Source organism: Lingula anatina, chromosome 6 (genome assembly GCF_051362555.1).
Source record: "Lingula anatina isolate TDL-2025a chromosome 6, LinAna3.0, whole genome shotgun sequence".
Classification (NCBI taxonomy): Eukaryota; Metazoa; Brachiopoda; class Lingulata; order Lingulida; family Lingulidae; genus Lingula; species Lingula anatina.
This window is the reverse complement of record NC_141772.1, coordinates 10,786,452-10,807,974: the sequence shown is the minus strand read 5'-3', so window position 1 is coordinate 10,807,974 and position 21,523 is coordinate 10,786,452. Positions and strand designations below refer to the sequence as shown.

The window sequence follows — 21,523 nt, the reverse complement described above, 5'->3', positions numbered from 1 at the left end:
ATGCATGTCGCTCTCTAGTAAATATTCTTGAAAACGCCGCAGAAGCATCCCTACGAAAAAAGAAACCTCAAAGTAACAAACAAAATAAAAGACCAAAAAAAAAAAGAGTGAAAAAACAGCCATGGTTTGACGGTACCTGTCTGGAAGTAAGGAGAAATGTCAAATCATTAGGAAAACTCCTTCAAAAAAACCCGAAAAATAAATTCATTTCTGATACATACCATGTAGCTGTCAAAAGGTACAAGAAAATGATTAAAGAAAAGAAAGAAAACCACAAGACTACCATGATAAATGAATTGCTAAACCTTGAAGAAAAAAATCCTAAAGCCTTTTGGCAAACCCTACAAAAACTGAAGGGTAAAAAGCACCAAGAAAACCTAATTGAACCAGATACATGGCTTAACCACTTCTATAACCTATGTGGAATCCCATCCCAGGACGAACAAGAAATAGATAATCAAATCAAAACACATGAAAATATGCTAGGTGAGCCCACCCTCAACCTTCCCATAACTGTACATGAAGTCAAGAAAGCCATACGGAAGTTAAAAAATGGAAAATCTCCTGGTGAAGACATGATAAGAAATGAAATGCTGAAGACAGGGGCACAGTACCTTACAGGTGTGCTTACTAAACTCTTTAATTTAGTGTTAGATACGTCAGAAATCCCTGATCCATGGAACCTCGGGATTATTATTCCGCTTTTTAAGTCAGGAGAATACATGAACCCCTCAAACTACAGAGGACTCTGTATAACTAGCTGTTTGGGAAAACTGTTTAACTCTATTTTAGCAAACAGAATCATTGAATACCTCCAATCAAAAAACAAGTTAAGTGAGGAACAAACAGGATTTCGGCCGGGATACAGAACTACCGATCATATCTTCACTTTGAAATCGATAATTAACAGGCACATCAATCAAAATAGGAAACTATATACATGCTTTGTTGATCTGAGAAAAGCATTTGATACTGTGTGGCACAAGGGCCTACTACTGAAACTGCTCAAAACTGGAGTAGGAGGAAAATTTTACAGCATCATTAAAACAATGTACAGTAACACCAGATTAGGCATCTCTGTTGGGGAAGGGTACACAAAGCCTTTTATATCAAGGATAGGAATCAGACAAGGGGATAATCTTAGTCCTACCCTCTTTAATGTGTTCATTGATGATATCAAAGAAATCTTTAATAACAAAAATAAGGACTGCTCAATTGATGGCCTAAACCACATCCTCTATGCAGATGACCTTGTTCTGTTATCAACTAGCAAGGAAGGACTACAAGGCCACTTAACAGCACTTCAAACATATTGCAGAAAATGGAAGCTTCAGGTGAATGAGAAAAAGTCAAAAGTTGTCATCTTTAACAAACAAGGGAAACTAGACAAGAATATTAACTTCTATATAAATAACAAAATCATAGAATCTGTGAAGAATTTCACATACTTAGGAATAACCTTCACAAACACAGGGTCTTTAAAAAAAGCAATTGAAAACCTGAAACAAAATGCAATGAAAGCATCTTTTGCACTGAAAACAGCACTTTCCTCACACCAAATATCTTCTCCCCTACTATACATGAAACTCTTTGATAAAACCGTCAAGCCAATCTTATGGTTGTGAAGTTTGGGCAGAGGAACTATTTAAAGATAAGAAAATCTCCCTCCAAAAAATTAATAAAATGCCTTTTGAGCAGCTCCATCTAAAAACGTGTAAGTGGGCTCTTGGTGTGCGGAAATATGCAAGCAACAATGCAAGTAGGGCAGAACTTGGAAGGCTGCCACTCTACACAGATATTGTAAAACATGTTTTTAAGTACCAAATTCGTTTCAAAGAACTTTCTCCAAATAGAATCGTGAAACAAATCTATGAAAGAGAAATCCATTTAAAAGGGCCTAGCTGGTCAAGCTCTCTAAAAACTTTTATAGACCTCTGGGGACTGTCAACAGATCTAAACACTGTAGACCCAAATATACTTCAAGCAAATGTTATTAAAAAAATTGAAGAACTTTTTTGGACCGATCTGCACAGTGACAATAAAAGCAAACTAAGAACTTATAAAGCAATAAAGAAATCCTACACTCCAGAAAATTATCTCACAATGAAAGTCCCTCTAAATGAAATAAAAACACTTGCAAAATTTCGAATCAGCGACCATGACCTAGAAATTGAAAGAGGGCGCTACACAAAACCCAAAAAACCAGTAGAAAACCGAATATGTCCACATTGCAATGATGTTGAAACAGAAGTGCATTTCCTACTTAAATGTAATGAGCATGTGAATGAAAGAGAAAAAATGATAAAAATGATACCGCCGCAAATGTCATCTGATTTAGAAAAACTTGCCTGGCTTCTCAATCCTCAAAGTGAACACTCCCTAAAAACCGTGTGTCACTTCATCCAACAAACATTTAAAAAAAGACTAGCCTGTCAATAATAATGAGCAGGTCTACCGCAATACAGAACAATGTAATTGTCATTATGTAATATAGGTATTTTTATCTTATTATTATTACTATTATTATTATTATTGTTATTATCTATTTATTTCTTTTAATTGTGATAATAGGTCTAGATTGTACTTAATGTATATATATATATATATATACAAGTAGTTTAGAGGGCCTGCAAAATGTACTGAAACATTTTAGTGCTCAATAAAATTATTATTAATAATAATAACGAAGGGACTTGAAACGTAGCGTCTTCCTTTAAAGGCATGTTTGTTCGGGTAAACAGTCGCCCATGGTCTTAGATAAGCGATTTTGATAGCTCTACGGGACCCTGAACTATTTGTTATCATGCAAGGTCGCGAGCGCTGTGCCTCAATTTCTGTTGTTTCTTTGCATTGATAACGCAATTTCCCGCGGTCCCTCGTGATTGCTTGTATCAACACGTGGAAATATGTTTTGGGTTCTCAGTTATTTTTTTCATATTACCTCATAAAACGGGTCGACATTATGTCCAAGGTTTTAGCAAGGACCTAATATGTCCATATGCATTCTTTCAAACACTCCTGCGATTGGTAACGGGTTCAAAGTTGCTGGAGCATCTCTAAGCAATTGTTTAAACAGGGTGCACGTATTATTTGAGAGATTGTAAAACACACAGGGAACATGAATCACCTGTTCATGCAAACAGATTGAAAATGTATTATGACCCTTAAGATTACATTAAATACAAAAGGCTGAATGAAAGTTATTACAGTACTTTTATTTGCCAACGCAAGTTTCCAAAATTGGAAGCAACGATTTATTTAGTAAACCCATAAGTTCGAAATAGAGTGTTCTCCAATTATTTCAACATAATTTCTCCCATTTGCTTGCCAAAGATTCAGTTGATCATTTGAGCTTACAAAAATGGCTCAAACAGCAAGAATCCAGGAACTGATCTATTCCTCTATGACAGATGCTATTCTAGCAGAAGAAATATTTTCTACAGATGTTTCATCTCAAATACTGGTTTGGGTTTCAGTAGGGTTGTCGGGCTTATTGTTTGTGATAATAATTGGCCTAGGAATCAAGGTCAGGCAATTGGCATTAATAGTGGCTTTGCTGGAAAAGGCACGTGGAAACGATATAGTTCCTACTATGCCGTATTGGTTATTAGATACAGCAACAAAAACAAATAATAAGCCAAAGTACCTGGTTATCACGGATTCAATGCTATTTCCTGTTTTAATAATGCAAATTGTAATTGCCATTATCTTTTTGATTTTCATTGTGGGACATATCAAGACAAGCAATTTTAAATCTAAGACCCCATTCCCATAAATATTTAGATCGATCTATCCCCTGGGGAGTCTCACTAGATTGGTGTCAGCTTAACCAGCTTAAATGTCTGTCCCGCCTACTAAAAGCTGTAAGGGGTAATTAAATGTCGTGCGCGCTAGGCTGACAGCAATTTAGCGTGAACCCCCAGAGAGTAAGGTCGATCCAGATGGGTCTATCTAAATCTCTGGGAATGCAATCTAAGAGAAATACTCTGGTTTTAGAGATTTCCAACAATGAACAATGTATTTCAATTCCTATCAGAAAGCTGTCACTATGTCCAAAGTACTGGGTTTTTCAAAGTCACCAATAGTATTTTGATAATTTAAAGGTTGAAGGTACCTACAGTCCACACCTAACAATAGATTGGCATTGTCTGCAAATTACAGATATTATAACTAACGAAATCATTAATTTGGAACGAGCTATCCCATTGTCAGTGTTCGCCGCTTTTAAACTCGGAAAATTACTCAAGAGTGAATAATATACATTATTGCGCTTTAAACATGCAAATACACTTTTCCATATTCAGTTCGAACCATTTGATCACAATGCAGATTAATTTTTATCCAAGCTGAATTTGACTTGACTTGCTACATTTGTCTATAATTAAGAAAGGGCATTTATCTTTGTGAGCGGACTTTTGGTACAATAGGGTGTGTGTAATATCACAGCAATTTATTGAATTAATGCTTGAGTTTTTCCTATTGTTACTTCAATGATTAAAGAAACTGATATTTGTATCATTATTATTATTATTGACAGTGTGCGAGATGCACAGAAGTAACACGATTCTTTAGTCCTGACAAATGTTATGATTTTTTTAATCACTATGTATCTTTTTATGAATTATGCAACATGATTATTTACGCTTTTATAAAATCTTATTGATATACATTATATTTTGTGTTAACCATGATCACTATTATTAGTATGCGGTATTTTACTTATTGTACAATATTTTGAATAATAATGTTTATATTTAGTGTTTTATTTTCAACAATTATGATTTTGTCAATATGCATATTATCGGTTTTTTATTTGATTTGATTTTGCAGAATCAAGATTTTGGGATTTGTTACTGTAATTGAACATTTTCCAGAAACTTTACCTAACATGTGAAATGACCAAGGGCTGTTAAAGGAGCAATAAAAACTGTTTTGACTCTGAAGTGATTATTTAGAGTGCTTCAGAGTATTTGCAATATTTCAGTTTATTCTATTTTGTCATTATTTAAGTAAAAACAAAAGCTGCACAGTTAAGTCAATGTGGTGCACATCTCATAATAATTTTCCGTTCAGGAGCGAGAGGTGCATTTTAATGCATTTAAAAATGCTATAGATATGCACTAATCTGTAGTGTTAGAGGACATCTCCAGAAATTATAGGAGAGGTTAATCATTGCAAGTATGGTGCTGACTACATATGAGGCTTGTTATTTGATGGTAGATTCGAAAAACATCCTTAAAAACACCACATTACTACATGTACAAGTATACTTAAGAAGCTTACTGTGCCATTACATACTGTTATACAAGAACACTTCTAGCTAAACGTTAAGTACTCAGTATATACATATTGTTTGTTTTACAAAAAATTAAAATATAATACCCAATTAATTTTTCTTTACATCACTTAACCTTTCTGTACCTCGAAGTGTTCATTTAATCTAACTTGTACACATCAGATATGCTATAAACTTCTACGTCACCTAAGCTGACGTCATATTCACTATATCCTTCAGAATCCCAAATCTCACTACATATCTCCCTTTGAATGTGTAAGGCTCCTCTTTCTTAAGTGGTACTCACTTGCACGGACGGGCACTTACATGTACAGAGAGAGAGAGAGAGAGAGAGAGAGAGGTGCCACTCACCTGGCGTTATCACATCCAGAACCACCATCAATAGAATTACTATGGAAATGAATGTAAATTGGACTGTGAAAGGTACCATGGGCTTTCGTACTTCCACAAAACATTCTCAACTCTCAAGAATAACTGCTTAGTTTTAGAAAGTCAGAATTGCAAAGTGAGCGTACTTCGTGAACTTCTATGTCTAAAGATTCGATCGAGTAACTCAGAACCTAAAATCAAGGACGCTAAGCTTAGCAGCATGTTTAAGAGTCGATAATCAGTTTGCCGATCAAGTAGGGGCATACTGGGGTACAACAAGAGCCTCAGATATCAACAATCAACCATTGTTCTCTCTCTTCCCCCCCCCTCTCTCTCTATATATATATATATTTATATATATTGTACTATACTACTGATTGTACTATATTATACTGTTACAATTTTGTAGCAAAAAAGACACCAAAAAATGTATTCTGTATTCTACTGTGACATATAGACATAAGGGTGTAATATCGCCGCTGTCAAGTAATGACGATATCTAGTCACACTTGCACATCCCAGTGACACTTGCAGAAACAAAAACACACGTAAAAAGCATAATAAATAACTACCATTATTCATTGATACACAGGGACCATGTGGTACCTATTTGCGTTTTTCTATTTATAACTATAAAGACCATACCTCTCCGTCTAAGGCGTTCACTTGCCAGTGACAGTCCAAGTTGTTAGAATACATGTACGTGTCATCTCCAGGCCAAGAGTCTATGGTCACCGGGGCGGTCAGCACAGAGGGGTTCCAAGCTGGTGGGCAGATCTCTCCTTGGGATTCAGGAGCAGAATTCGATAAAAACAATTTAAACACAAAATGAAATGAAATGGTTGTTTAAATAACATCATTTATTTCTCAGTTCATAAATGATAAGTGTTTTGCTGGGTTTCTTTTAATTTAAAGGCACGGATGTACATGTATTATATTCCGTACACTTAGTATATCAATGCCAGCGAACTAATTGCATATGTCTGCCGGGAATCGATCGATAAACAGTAACCTCTCAACCGTTAACACATGACTGTTGCGATGAGAAAAAAGGAGGGCGACAGTTGTAAAATGAATCAGGAAACATCTTTCAGGGATTTAGTTGCACACGCCAGTCATTTTTTTTTATGAAAATAATCTCCTTTAGCTTTGATTCAAGAAACTGGATACATCATATCAACACTCAAAATAATGACATCCAAATTTAATTAAACACCTGTTTTCATTGAAATTTATATACTTGTTATTTAAAAGAAAACCACTAGATATTGCACTGGGAAGAAGGCCTTACTGCAAATTAAACACCTCTCTGCCACACCCAAGCGTTGCGTACTTTGGACGAACAGGTTTAGTAACTATATGCAGAGAGAGAATCGGGAGAGAGGGAGTCTCATTAGCAAGCAATAAAAAGATAACACTTAATAATTCAAAGATGTACAGAAGGTTGTTGCATGGCATGGTCATATTTCCTAGGAGACAAAATTTTAAATACTTCAAAACGACAGGACAAACTTTAAAAGATCCATTTTTCCTGAATTTATAATTTTAACATGAATGATATTCTAAGTTAAAAAAAAAACATGGGTAATTGCAAAGAAATGGTCACATTTTGACTGCCATCTTCATAAAACGGCCAATAGGATCCAAATGACTATATCTGCAGGTAGCACGTATTTTCAAAAAAAAAAAAAAAAAAAAAAAAAAAAAAAAAAAAAAATCGTCACTGCTATCTACATGATTATTTGTTTGTGTACCATCGCCTACATTTGGGCCTTAACAATCCTGCTATAATGAACACAGACTGCCAGTGTTTTCCGTCTGGTTAGCTTTATTTCATTTGCTTTCTGGTTCCGTTTTGAGAAATTATATTGGAAATTTTCTGTTGATTGAATGTATGAAGAGTTAAATCCTCGGAGTTTCTTCAAAATAAGATTGATTTTACATTTATTGTAAGGGACTTCCCTGAGTATGTATAGTGTTATATATGAATGAAAAAATATATGTAAAAACAAACAAATGTAGGCGATGGTCCACAAACAAATAAATTAACACAAAAACAAAGTAAATAAATCAGTTGATATTTTATGTTGCAAAATAAATCAGGACGTACGGGGCATCAAAACAAGTTTACTGTTGCTATGTTTTTAGTTGATTAAATGAAAACGCGAATAAATTACTTATGGATGGTATATGTTGATCATTTAGACAGGTGATTGAATTGGGAAGTCACTCGAGGTATGTGTTTTTAATGTGGTTTGTGGCAAGATTAACAGATATAGTTATCATTGTTTTGCCGTTACTGCTATCTACATGAACAGGGATAAACGGCTATGAATAATGAACATGTCATGCAACAACTTCTATAATTCTTTGAATTATAGTGTTTATATCCTGTTTCTACAAACACGAAAAATTACATATAGTGTTGATTCGGCAGTATAGTTTCAAACCCAGCGTAACACCATGCAAACATGGATGTTACAGGGAGCCGTTTCATTTGCAGCAAGGCCTTATTTGCAGTGCAATATGTAGCCGTTGTCTTTCTCATGACAGGTAGGGGTACTTTAATTAACATTTGTGTTTCAATTAAAGTCAGATGTAAGTACTATTATTCCGTCTGTTTATGTATACATTAAGTTTCCCATATAAATATGTATATCAAACCATATTTTAATAACAAGGTGAATCACCAGCGTTTGCTCTCCACTAATCTTCAACAGCAGGTGTTTGTGGTGTAAGAGTTGCTTGTTCAAGGGGTTCTTTTAATTGCCTTCGGGCAGCCATATGCTATTGACTTGCTGGTAGATATTATTTGTATATTCGTTTCCACGAAATAAAACAAACACGTGCTGTTATCATGCAGTGAAATTTTGGCATTTTTGATGAATGTTATTTTTAATCTGTCATCAGAGGTACGTGTTTCTAGAAATTCCCTTGAATTTTAGAAATTAAAATGACCTTTTTCTTCTCAAGTATATTTTTTTCGTAATTTTCTAATGTCGATATATTGATTTTTCTTTCGATCGGCATTGCTAGTCAACTTTCAAAAAGTAATTGCAAGGGTATAACGATATAAACACATGGTCAATACTTTTTCACATCGAAATTAAAAGCATTTTTATTCAGGTTGAAGTATGATAAACAGATTAACCGCGATCGATAATTTTACGTGCAATTCCATAATCTTCAACGATTCCTTGGAAGTTTTCTTGATCAGTTAAAGCGTGTCTTCGAAGGCAGATCTGCCTTGTCTAAAGGGAAAGAGCATGTATTGCTGATGAAGACTAGAGCAACACCCATCAAAATTAAAATGTTTTAGACGCTCAAACAAGGATCTGGGGTAGGTTAACTAAAGTAGGTAAAAAAGAGGGTACATCGAAATTAAAAGCTATTTTATTCTGGTTGAGGTATGATTTTGATCAGATAAACCACTATCAATAATTTTACGCGTCATTCCATTATATGTAAAAGTTTGCAATACTTTGACGGTAAACACTAAATCATATAAAATATATCCTGACACTTAGATAGAATCTGAACCCATGTTAACTGCATGGAAGAACAACTAGAAAATATGCAAAAACCCTCTGTAAATCTTTGAATTATAGTTTAGACGCTGTTTCAACAAACGCGGAAAATTACATACATCGTGTTATAGTGAGGAAAGGACGACGATCGTTATTCGCCGACTCCTTTTCATACAATTTCACAAGTATTTATAATTTTTCTCCGTACTGATCATGCATTTACTTGTTTTCTTTCTATTGTCTTTTCATGATTACAAGGGATTTTCCATTCTCTTATTAGGCAATTTCTAACAGACATGTTTTCAATTAAACATATTCAAAATATTATTTGAATTACTCCTGCTTTGACCTTATCCATCTTGAGTTTGCATACGTTTTACACGTGTCAGAAACTTACCAATCTATTGAAAACTTAATCAATCAAATTGAACTATATGTGACTTTGACATGTTCCATCTTTTCCTACTACGAGAGCAATTTCTACACTTGTTGACTCTTAAAGACATTTAACTTACACTCCATTTCCATAGATTTTTAGATCGATCTATCCCTGTGGGGAGTCTCACTAGATTACTGTCAGCTTGGCCGGCTTAAGCGTCTGTCCCGCCTACTAAAAGCTGTAAGGGGGTAATTAACTATGGTGCGCGCTCGGCTGACTGCAATTTAGCTTGAGCCCCCAGGAAGTTAGGTCGATCTAAATTTTAATCCCTGGATCGATCTAAATCTCTGGGAATACACCCTTACACTCAATAATTGTCTATCCTTTTGCACATTTGTTTCCGTTTTTAATTGTTATCTGTAATTAGTGAAAGTGTAAGTCATTCGCTTTATAACATACACCCCTTCTTCAACAGAAGTCGTCCCCGAATTCTACAACTTTACAAAGTACGCTCCTTTTTTCTTTTGGACGTATGTCCAACATCCTCCGTACGTGCTTACAGGCTGTCTGCGAACTCCAAATTTCGTAAGAAGAACAGGCCGTGAGAGCCCTTACGGCCGGTTGTGACCGAGGCTTTAGTAACACTCCATGCATAATATATGATGCAACATACATTCCATATAATCTTCAGATATCAACAAATAATGAGCACAACCAATTAACTTCATAAAGTGCAACTTCTCGTCTAGGTAATCAAACCTTCCACAAAATACGAACAAAATCGATTCGTTTATCAAATCAGAAGAAAACTTCGGTTCTCTTTGTTGTTTGAAGTACAAGTCATTTATATATACAGAATGTTAACGTAAATTCTCAAAAAGCTTAAATGACAAGGTTACAGTTCTGTCATCAATGTAAATGTGATGCACAAGTTTGTCAGATTCTGCAAAATCAAATCAAATAAAAAACCGATAATATACATATTGACAAAATCATAACTGTCGAAAATAAAACACTAAATATAAACATTGTAAGTCCGCTCACAAAGATCAATGCTCTTTCTTAATTATAGACACATGTAGCAAGTCAAGTCAAATTCAGCTTGGATAAAAATTAATCTGCATTGTGATCAAATGGTTCGAACTGAATATTGAAAAGTGTATTTGCATGTTTAAAGCGCAATAATGTATATTGTTCACTCTTGAGTAATTTTCTGAGTTTAAAAGCGGTGGACACTGACAATGGCATAGCTCGTTCCAAATTAATGATTTCGTTAGTTATAATATCTGTAATTTGCAGACAATACCAATCTAATAATTGTTAGGTGTGGACTGTAGGTACCTTCAACCTTTGAAATATCAAAGTACGATTGGTGACTTTGAAAAACCAAGTACTTTGGACAAAGTGACAGCTTTCTGATAGGAATTGAAATACATTGTTCATTGTTGGAAATCTCTAAAACCAGAGTATTTCACTTAGAGTGCATTCCCATCTGGATCGACCTAACTCCCTGGGGGTTCACGCTAAATTGCTGTCAGCCGAGCGCGCACGACATTTAATTACCCCTCACAGCTTTTAGTAGGCGGGACAGACATTTAAGCTGGTTAAGCTGACACCAATCTAGTGAGACTTCCCAGGGGATAGATCGATCTAAATATGTATAGGAATGGGGTCTTAGATTTAAAATTGTTTCTCTTGATATGTCCCACAATGAAAATCAAAAAGATAATGGCAATTACAATTTGCATTATTAAAACAGGAAATAGAATTGAATCCGTGATAACCAGGTCCTTCGGCTTATTATTTGTTTTTGTTGCTGTATGTAATAACCAATACGGCATAGTAGGAACTATATCGTTTCCACGTGCCTTTTCCAGCAAAGCCAATATTAATGCCAATTGCCTGACCTTGATTCCTAGGCCAATTATTATCACAAAAAATAAGCCCGACAACCCTACTGAAACCCAAACCAGTATTTGAGATGAAACATCTGTAGGAAATATTACGTCTGCTAGAATAGCATCTGTCATAGAGGAATAGATCAGTTCCTGGATTCTTGCTGTTTGAGCCATTTTTGTAAGCTCAAATGATCAACTGAATCTTTGGCAAGCAAATGGGAGAAATTATGTTGAAATAATTGGAGAACACTCTATTTCGAACTTATGGGTTTACTAAATAAATCGTTGCTTCCAATTTTGGAAACTTGCGTTGGCAAATAAAAGTACTGTAATAACTTTCATTCAGCCTTTTGTATTTAATGTAATCTTAAGGGCCATAATACATTTTCAATCTGTTTGCATGAACAGGTGATTCATGTTCCCTGTGTGTTTTACAATCTCTCAAATAATACGTGCACCCTGTTTAAACAATTGCTTAGAGATGCTCCAGCAACTTTGAACCCGTTACCAATCGCAGGAGTGTTTGAAAGAATGCATATGGACATATTAGGTCCTTGCTAAAACCTTGGACATAATGTCGACCCGTTTTATGAGGTAATATGAAAAAAATAACTGAGAACCCAAAACATATTTCCACGTGTTGATACAAGCAATCACGAGGGACCGCGGGAAATTGCGTTATCAATGCAAAGAAACAACAGAAATTGAGGCACAGCGCTCGCGACCTTGCATGATAACAAATAGTTCAGGGTCCCGTAGAGCTATCAAAATCGCTTATCTAAGACCATGGGCGACTGTTTACCCGAACAAACATGCCTTTAAAGGAAGACGTTACGTTTCAAGTCCCTTCGTTATCATGTCCAAGTCCCAAGTGACTTTCCTTCTAGGACAAGTCATCGTTGACATATTAAACGGCAATAAATACGTTTAATACAACCAGTCTGGGGGAACTTTTTAAAGAACCATTTTGTGTTGGATTTTTCTATCGATTTGCTACTCTAGAATCCCAAGGACAAGTCTGCCCACCAGCTTCGAACCCCACTGTGCTGACCGCCCCGGTGATCATAGACCCCTGGCCTGGGAATGGATCGTATTCTAACGACGTGCACTGCCACTGGCAAGTACACGCCCCAAACGGAGAGGTATGGTCTTTACAGTTATAAATAGCACAGAAAAAAAATAGAAAAATTGGTACCATATGGTTCCTGTATAGTAAGCACAATCGGGCACGGCAGGTTATGTGTTTGATTTTTTTCTTCTGCACGTGTTACTGAGATAAGCATTATTTGTGGGAACGCATGTTTTTTCCAAGTCACAATTCTGCTGAAGAATGTATGTATCAACGTCATTATTTTTAAGCAGTGATTGCTCCCTGCTTTGTGGTGACTTTTTATTTTGCTATAAAATTGCAACAAGCAGTTTAATACAATTTTGAGAGAGAGAGAGAGAGAGAGAGAGAGAGAGAGAGAGATGAGATATAGCAATGATCGACTGTTAGTGTGAGTAAAGCTGATTTGCGCATTTGCAAAGTGAATTTCGACTTTTTTTGCCAACTGCTAAGCTTTACGTCCTTGATTTCAGGTTCTGGAGTATACGTTTGAATTTTTAGACATAGAGGGAGCCGCCGACTGTCCTTATGACTTTCTACAGCTAACGAGTTATACTGGAGAGTCCATAAAACATTGTGGAAGTACGCCAGCCAGTGGTATTTATTACAGTCTGATCAGTCCAATTGACATTCATTTTCACAGTGATTATTCTGTTGTTAGATCTGGATTTAGACTTGTGATAACGCCAGGTGAGTGGCACCTCTCTCTCTCTCTCTCTCTCTTCGTACACTTAAGCGCTCGGTCTTGCAGGAGTGACCCCCCTTTATTAAAAATTGCCTGTCTTAATAATGTTGGAGAGAACTCTTGAATGTTAAAGGGTTTGCTTCATGCCGTCAGAATGGCCTGAACGGAACATATTCTTCAGAAAACATGCCCAACTAACGATATCTTTATCCAAATACACAAATTAAAAGCTAATTTTGTAAATTTTTGGCTTTAAAAAACGTCCTATTTGCTCGGCCTGGGAGTTAATGAGCTACGTGGTCACGTGGTCCAATGACGACAATCGAGCCACTGGAGAACAGAGCGTGCTTAGCTGTCAAACTGAGCTGCATTGTCTACCTGTAAGATGACTTCTCTGGCTTCTGATAAAAGTTTATACTCATTCAAATCTCTTACCCGAGGGGTCTAAATCCTCGTGAAGCTGTGTAAAACCATTTCCCGTCTAGTCATTTCTTTAACAAGCATTTCATTATGGTTATCCCAAGTTGTATAAAACACTGCATTTGAATGGGTTAAGGGAAATGTTGATTATTGCATATGAGGTCCATGTTATTTGTGAAATTCAATTTATTTTATTAAACCGCTGACACTCCGTCTTGCATACTTTTATTAAACTGAGGTAAACAATGCCCGTTACCTTTACAAGTCCTATCTTAATCATCCATCTAACTGGAACTTCCTTTACCTCTTAATTAGAGGGTTAAATGGCATTCAATTTGTCTTGCTTGTATCGAACGCACTCTCTACCTAAGCTTTACTCCAGTTATCTCAGGTAAAAATCTACCTGTGCGTTAGTTACAAAGCGCAGCTCCCGTAGACCTGGGGGTACTAGATAAAATCTGACTACCAGGTTTATCGAAAGCTAGAGAAAGAAAGGAAGAATTTTTCCTGCACAACTTCATAGGAATTTTAACACGGACTTGATCCAGCTTAGACCTCCAAACTAACAGGGTGACATGGGCAATTTTCACAAACAAATCATAAAACTATATTTCAGTTAACCGCCTTTAAAATAAATATACCGTTCTGGGTAAATTAAAATAGTTATTAAATCGCAAGAATATTTTTGACTTAAATGATGATTTTATTATTAATGGAAATTAAGCTACTATATGAGGTACATTTGCTGTGATTACGCTGTCCTTCATGTTTTGCGTAAGTCTACATTTTGCTGTATGTGCTTGTAATCTTTTTAAATATGTGCGTACAATTTTTGCAGGTCTGGTTACCCCCCTGTTATGTGATGAGAGTATTAATTTGGCAATTAGTTCCTTAGCTTATTTGAATAGAATTGCAGTGTAAAATTTTCAACAAGATGTTGGCGAAATAGCCCATTACTCTTTGTAGGTATTTCCCCCGTCAAAGTTTGTCTAAAATTATCTTTCAATCTTTACTCTTTCAAAGACAGTATAAAGTTACCTGACATATTTTCGTGTAAACTTAATGACAAGCCAAGTGTCTCCAGTTCATTCCGTACTCAATTTTACCCAAGCAAATTTTTTTCTTGAGTAGATCTTTATAGCACGGTGTTATAAGCTTACAAATTTGCAAAAAAAAAAAAAAAAAAAAAAAAAAAAAAAATTGCGTACTGACGCAGAATTTCAAGTTATAAAATAATCAATCTTTTAAATTATTTAATATTTCAGATGAAATAATCTTCAGAAACAAATCTTCAAAGCATAAACGAATTAGGATAACGAACCATTTTATTATAGCAGTTCCCATTTTTTCTTTAATATAACGCTCTTTTTCCTGTTTTTCCTCAACACGTTTTCTTTCACGGAAGCTTTAAGATACCCTGAGAGCAATTTCTTTTATTAATGTTCGCGACCGTGTTTGAACTTAATTGTTTAAGTATTGATATTTAACGTCATTTACAAATACCAATAAAATAACCCCATGAAATAAATGAGATATATTGAAAAATATGAAAGCCCACCAAGACGAGTTTCATACCTGTTATTACCTGGCTTGGGAATTGCAGCGGTGCATAATTAACAGGTTTGTTGTAAACGAGCTTTTGGTCAACTACAATGCATTTAAAATGCATCAGCAATCAGTAAGTTTGCCAACTGATGACAGTTAATCTGAAAGACTACCAGCTCTTGATATGATCTAAACCACCTGAGGTGACCATGATCTAGAGCATCGCAACTATTGTCACCAAAGTTAATAAGTAAGTCACAGAAGACCGTCACAGACAAAGAAAGATTGTCAACGAGAGCTGCAATTTTGGTGAATCCCACGGCAACCCACCGAGGCATAACGCAAATTCCTCAACTCCGTTCAACACAACTTTCCTTAACTTCTCCGTCTGTAAGCACCATGCAGCTCAGTTGGGTCTTATAGACCTTTATCGTGATTGTCGTCACAGTACCACGTGACCCAGATCTGTTGCTTCATTTTTGCATATTGCGGTGAGGTTTACTAAAACGCTTTTTTTTCTACTAATAGATTGCTTTTATAATTTTTAAATGGCGGGGATCGATTAAAACATACCTCTTGTGTATAGATTGAGTGCTGTATCTTCAGAATTCGAGAAATGGATTTTTACATGAACATTGTCCTTTAATGAACAAGCCTGTTGAGAACTGTTTGTTTTACTCAAAGTGCACTTGTAAATCACATAAAAATACATTTCAAGTGCTTAAAGTTACCACACACACACACACACACACACACACACACGAAAAAACAATCACTTGGTTTTTGCAGTTTTAGTGAATAGCGTTCAACCAACTGCTTTATTGGTATCCACTTCTGTTACCCAAGTGACGCTTCCGCACCTGGTGACGGGTTTTGAGACGGCTCTATCAACAAAGGCAAGTTCATTCACTCCGTCACAAACTGAACAGCAGGTTTCAGCACCACCAACCGTCGATGCCTCAAGCTATATCTCAATCCAAAGTGGGCAACCGTCTTCAGTAACTGGCGCTTTCGGCTCTCTTCAGTCGACACAACCTTATTCAGCTTCTTATTTACCACGGATCTTTGTGACGAAATCCAATTCGCTGTCAACGTATACCATGTCTCAGATGACACCACCGCCTTCAGAATTCATGACATACCAATCTATTCAGCCATCTGCAAGCCCAGAGTCACTCGAATATGTCCCGTCGCAGTCGGTCACCTTAAATGAGCAATCAGGAACACATCCGTCCACAATGCCGAACAATGTCACTTCCCCTGCCACTGCCGGTCAGTCCAGCCAAAAGGCTAAAGAAGAAGAGGCAAGAAAGTTGGCCTCTGCCGTAGGCGGGGGCACAGCAGGAGTCATAGCTGTTGTAGTAATTGTAACACTGGGAATGGTTTTGTTCATCAAATGGTATGTTCATTATTTCCTTGTCCTTTTAGATGTGTTGGTTTTCAATTCCACTGCATTTCATACCAGCAGTTTTATTTTTTTACTTTGTTTTGCATTCATAATAACATCTGGTTTTTCATTCTGTGATGTAGTGTAGTTATTATATGACTAGAAAACTAAACTAGTATGAAAGTTCTTTTTTATTAGTTTTGTTTGTTTTTGACAAGGGGTTCAATTAATTTTCAAAAAGTAACACTCATTTTGACTTCCATATTATTACTAAATAAACATTTGTTAATACATTACAGATATAATTTGCCATTTAGTATTGAAATAAGCCAGATGAACATGTCATTTTGCCTTTCAGGAAAGGATGCAAACCTAACGTCGTCCACGTTATTTCTAACCGTGATAACTAGACCATGTGAAAAATATCACCCACTTTAAGCGATTAACTGAAATTCCAAATGAGGAATGTTTCCCAAATTGCATCAGATCCATTATGTACAGTGATTAACAGTTGGAGGGATTAGATGTCAGTTCTGCTACAGCACACAGAAAGAGATGTTATTCATTTGAAGACTCCAGGACCTAGTTTTGCAATATATTTATGTCGAAAATGCTACCAACGACTTCTGATTTTAAATGAAAGCGCAAAGGGAGCAAAATTCCATTAAGGTGCAACCAGATTGTAAACTTCATGATATCTCGAGTACTCCAGTATACGTATACAGCAGTGATGTTATAATATGTTATGTATGTAGTGGTCTTTAATACTTTTTCCCTTTACTGTTAACTGTTTCTAACAAATTAAAAATGCTTACCACGCTTGCTCAGTAAATGCAGTGCTTATACTCAGGGAAAACCCCATTAGATAACCAGAACTAGTCATCTCTGACCTCTGCCTGAAAACGTTATTGTTGTCATTGAAACACATAAACGGAAACTGCGCTTTACATTTTTTACATAACCATACATTCATTTTGCATAACTAAGTAGGTGTTTATTAACCAAGTATCGCGTTACCGAAATAAAATCTTACGCATGTCTATGTTGTTGGGTACACTGATTTTGAAGCTTATAATAAAATACACTCGCATTGGCGATTTGTATCTTGCAAAATGAAGTGACACTTACTACTTCGTAGTATGAACAGCATTCAATTACGTCATTTCTTTAAAAACTTAAACTAGATAAGTAGCAAGAAAACTGGTAGATAGACAATTGGATATCAACAAAGTAGCAGCTCTGTTCACAGGCATGTGCAAGTTGAGCAGATGAGATGTAAAATAAAAACTTGAAAGCTGCCGGTTCGGCACTTCCCACTTTTGAGACCGTTGCTTTCATGCGTTAGCACAGCTAGTGCATATCAGAACCGTCAATAAGAGTACTAACGATTTTCGTGCTGTTTTTGGTGTGGTGTCGCTTGGTACGGCGAGAAGAAAGCCAGTCTGCACAATCATTACTTGAAAACGAAAACACAAAAATTATGTGTATCAATAACTATTTGCATTTAAATGTACCATTTACATAGGGGTGGCATAAGTATAGCAACACCTGTGTAAACAGCGCTCTACCCTGTATGTGACATGGGGGGACCCGTTAGTTCAACGTGTTTTTCGATTTATTGCTCGCTTTACCAGTGATGAGTTTTCATCCATGTGTACCATATAATTGGTACCTCAGAAGGTACAGCCCTAGTCGTAATTATGTTTCCGTTGTATACCAGTTAAAAGACGTATGAAATGTTTTAATCACTTTCCAGTGAATAGAAGTGGGTGGGCAAACATAAGGTATGATTATAGCTAGAACCAGTGCTACCGCGTGCCACTAAACTGTAAACTCCCGTAGCGAACTGTCCTTTTGTTCACTAGCTTGGCACGCGCAGCGTATCATTTTTTTTCGTGTTGCTAGCAAACTGCTAGTTTTATTTGTTATCAGTTATTTCACAATATGAAGTGTTCCGTAGTCAAAAATTGAATATGATTAACACGCATAAGCATCAGCATCGTGCATCAGCATGGTCAACAATTCACCCTGTCTCAAAATTCTTATTGCAGATAGTATTTATAAATTATGAATGATAATGAATGAGGAATAAGGAAAAAGCGTCGAATAGCACTTTCATCAAGGCACAGTTTATGGCCAAAAAGTTTTGAAGTTTAAAGATGCTCCGTACCGAAATTTCCATCATCGCGACCTGTGTAAAAAATAAAGATTAAAAGTAACAAAGAAAGCAACACTATTTTTTCAAAAAAAATTTACAGAACAAGCTGACGTGTAGCCTCAATTTCTAAAAAGATCTATTTGATATGGACAATTGCCTTAAATCAGTCTTATTTTATTAATATTTTAAATGTCACATTCTCCATCGTCACCGTTGAATCACCATTATTATTTTGCATCACTACTCTAATTATTTAGGCGTGGTTTAAGTTTGATATGATAGCCATCGTGTTCAACAATAGATTGCCAGCTATTGTAAGATCCCTCCTCCTCTAGATCTTTAAAATAAAAGATGTATTAGACTGTTTAAATTCACCGTACTTTCATATAGTTTGATCACACTGTCAGGCTTCCTCTGTTGCACACTGGAGTTGGATTGTCCTTGCGCCACTGCTAGATATTTTCTCTTATTCTGTTATTTATATAAATCTTTTCATTTGTTTTTTTAAATATTTTCATTTCATTACCCATTGTGCTCTCAGAGAAACGGATGAATATTTTCCATAGCATAATATTTTTAAAGCTATTTGTCAGATAATAACTATGGCAGGGCGTTTTTTCTCTTTGTCGTTTAAAAATGGACGTTAGTTGTCGAGGTTTTATGCTTAGCTCTCATCGCGTTATACATGTATGTATGTGCACCTACATAAGATATCAATTTTATACTGAAATACAAATCTCCAGTTGACCTCCGACTCTTGAGCCGTTCACGTCAAGACATAAGACACCGGACAAAGGCTTGACAATCAGCCAATCACAAAAAAAAAAAAAAAAAAAAAAAAAAAGACACATATTTAGGACCAACGGGAAACACGCAACACTGCAGTGTTCTTTGGCGTCGGTGTTCCCCTCAATCAAGGTCTTTACACTAAAAGCGACGCATGTCTGTAAAGACCAACTAAGCAAACGATAGCTCAGTGTAAATAAGCACATGCACAGAATTAAGATACTGATAAATTTGATCCTAGGTTAAAAAACCTTGCTGAAAATGTAACCAAACAAACTATATCTAAACAGATAGGATCAAGATACACCACGAGAACAGCTAATCAAAACTCATTACTAAACAACCAATCAGATCCCGGCCTCGTTCTCGCATATGACACAGTTATGACAAATCTCCAGTCGATCTCCGACTCTTGAGCCGTTCACACGCACAATTCATACCGTCCAGCTCCTAACCCTCTTGTTGTGGAGGAGAACTCCTGAACAGGATACAGCATCTTAGACTGAACGGTGATTCTGGATACCCATCCTACTTGACACAAGCGAGACACTTGTGATCAAGCATGATAGTATAAAGCCGAGATGACTCGTATCATTCACAATGGCGAGACAGTACACCATTGATGAAAACTCACTAAACAAAAGCGAGACACCTTTGCTTACCGACCCCCTCCATCCCTGATTTTTTTCTCGGACTCTGCAGCTGATGAAGGTCACTTGTTGACCGAAAAGCGCTTTCTGCAACCAGTCCACCCTCCCCCTTCCCTCGACAGGCGAGACGCCTCTATCGTACCAATCACGAAAAGCCCTTTTCAGGACACCCATTGGAGATCGGTATCTATATATCTCATACTATGTAGGTGAGACACCTACCTTCCTATCAGAGACGATCTTTCCTCATAATATAGGCGAGATGCCTAACACATTCTAAGAGTCTCTCTCTGCTCTTCACGGAATGTCCTTTTCAGGGCACCCTATATATCAGTGACCATAAATCTCATACCAGGCAGGCGAGACACCTACCTTCTTATCAGAGACAATCGTTGCTCATAATAAAGGCGAGAAGCCTAACACACTCAAAGAGCCGCTCTCTACTCTGTAAGGGGCGCTGTCAAAACACATGTCCTCAGAGGCCCAGCTCTGAATCGTGTTATTTTGGTAAAGTGGAATCTAATATAGGATATGAGCCCACCACCCCCAACACCCAGGTGTCGCACGTATGCTTTCTTAAGCCTAGGTCCCAACTACGTTTTGGGCGTACGGATTTTTGGTTCCTTGCGTCCGGCTAGGACGTGGCTACATCGCACGTAGCGGCTGTTGATCATGTCGAAAAGTTAAGCCTAGGTCCCAACTACGTTTTGGACGCACGTTTTTTTGGCTCCTTGTGTCCGGCTGGAACGTAGCTAGATCGCACGTAGCGGCTGTTGATCATGTCGAAAAGTTTCTACGTGCTGTGTGCGTCCTCCAAAAGTCGCACGATGGACGTGCTCCTCACGCACTTACTCCTTCCCGATTCCTTCCCTGCGATCTAGCTACGTCCTAGCCGGACGCAAGGAGCCTAAAAACCGTGCGTCCAAAACGTAGTTTGGACCTAGGCTTAAGTCTAACGACCTATTGCGTTCGTCTGCGTTCATCGTACAGTATAAGCACTTATTTTACACTTTGGTGCTTTACGCTAACTAGAGCGTGACAGTCTTTTTGCACGGAGAAATGGGTGAAAAATAAGGCGGTTATGCAATACATTGCAGGAATTTAATAAGCGGGCTTATTTACCTTGATGTTATAACCTACTGTTTGGCCTGAGTTTACGAAGAGGATTGAAATATACGTTATGCCAAAAATCTTCATTTCTAAATTAATATTCACCACCTATTTTAATTGAAATAGTGTTACTTGACATTATAAATAAAACGACTACTAGTCCAGTAAACGAACGAAATTTCCCCATTGAAGTTGGAAAAAATGT

The 21,523-nt window shown here is 36.7% G+C and overlaps 1 protein-coding gene across 1 annotated transcript; it reads left to right on the top strand.

Annotated features, from left to right (window-relative positions):
• Nucleotides 1-15,993: 15,993 nt before the first annotated feature.
• LOC147761127 (uncharacterized) lies at nt 15,994-17,654 on the top strand. The gene is made up of 2 exons (XM_087014405.1): nt 15,994-16,626; nt 16,973-17,654. Exons 1-2 carry the CDS (start codon nt 16,328-16,330, stop codon nt 17,022-17,024), a joined length of 351 nt encoding a protein of 116 aa, XP_086870531.1. The 5' UTR covers nt 15,994-16,327; the 3' UTR covers nt 17,025-17,654.
• The last annotated feature ends 3,869 nt before the right edge of the window (nt 17,655-21,523 follow it).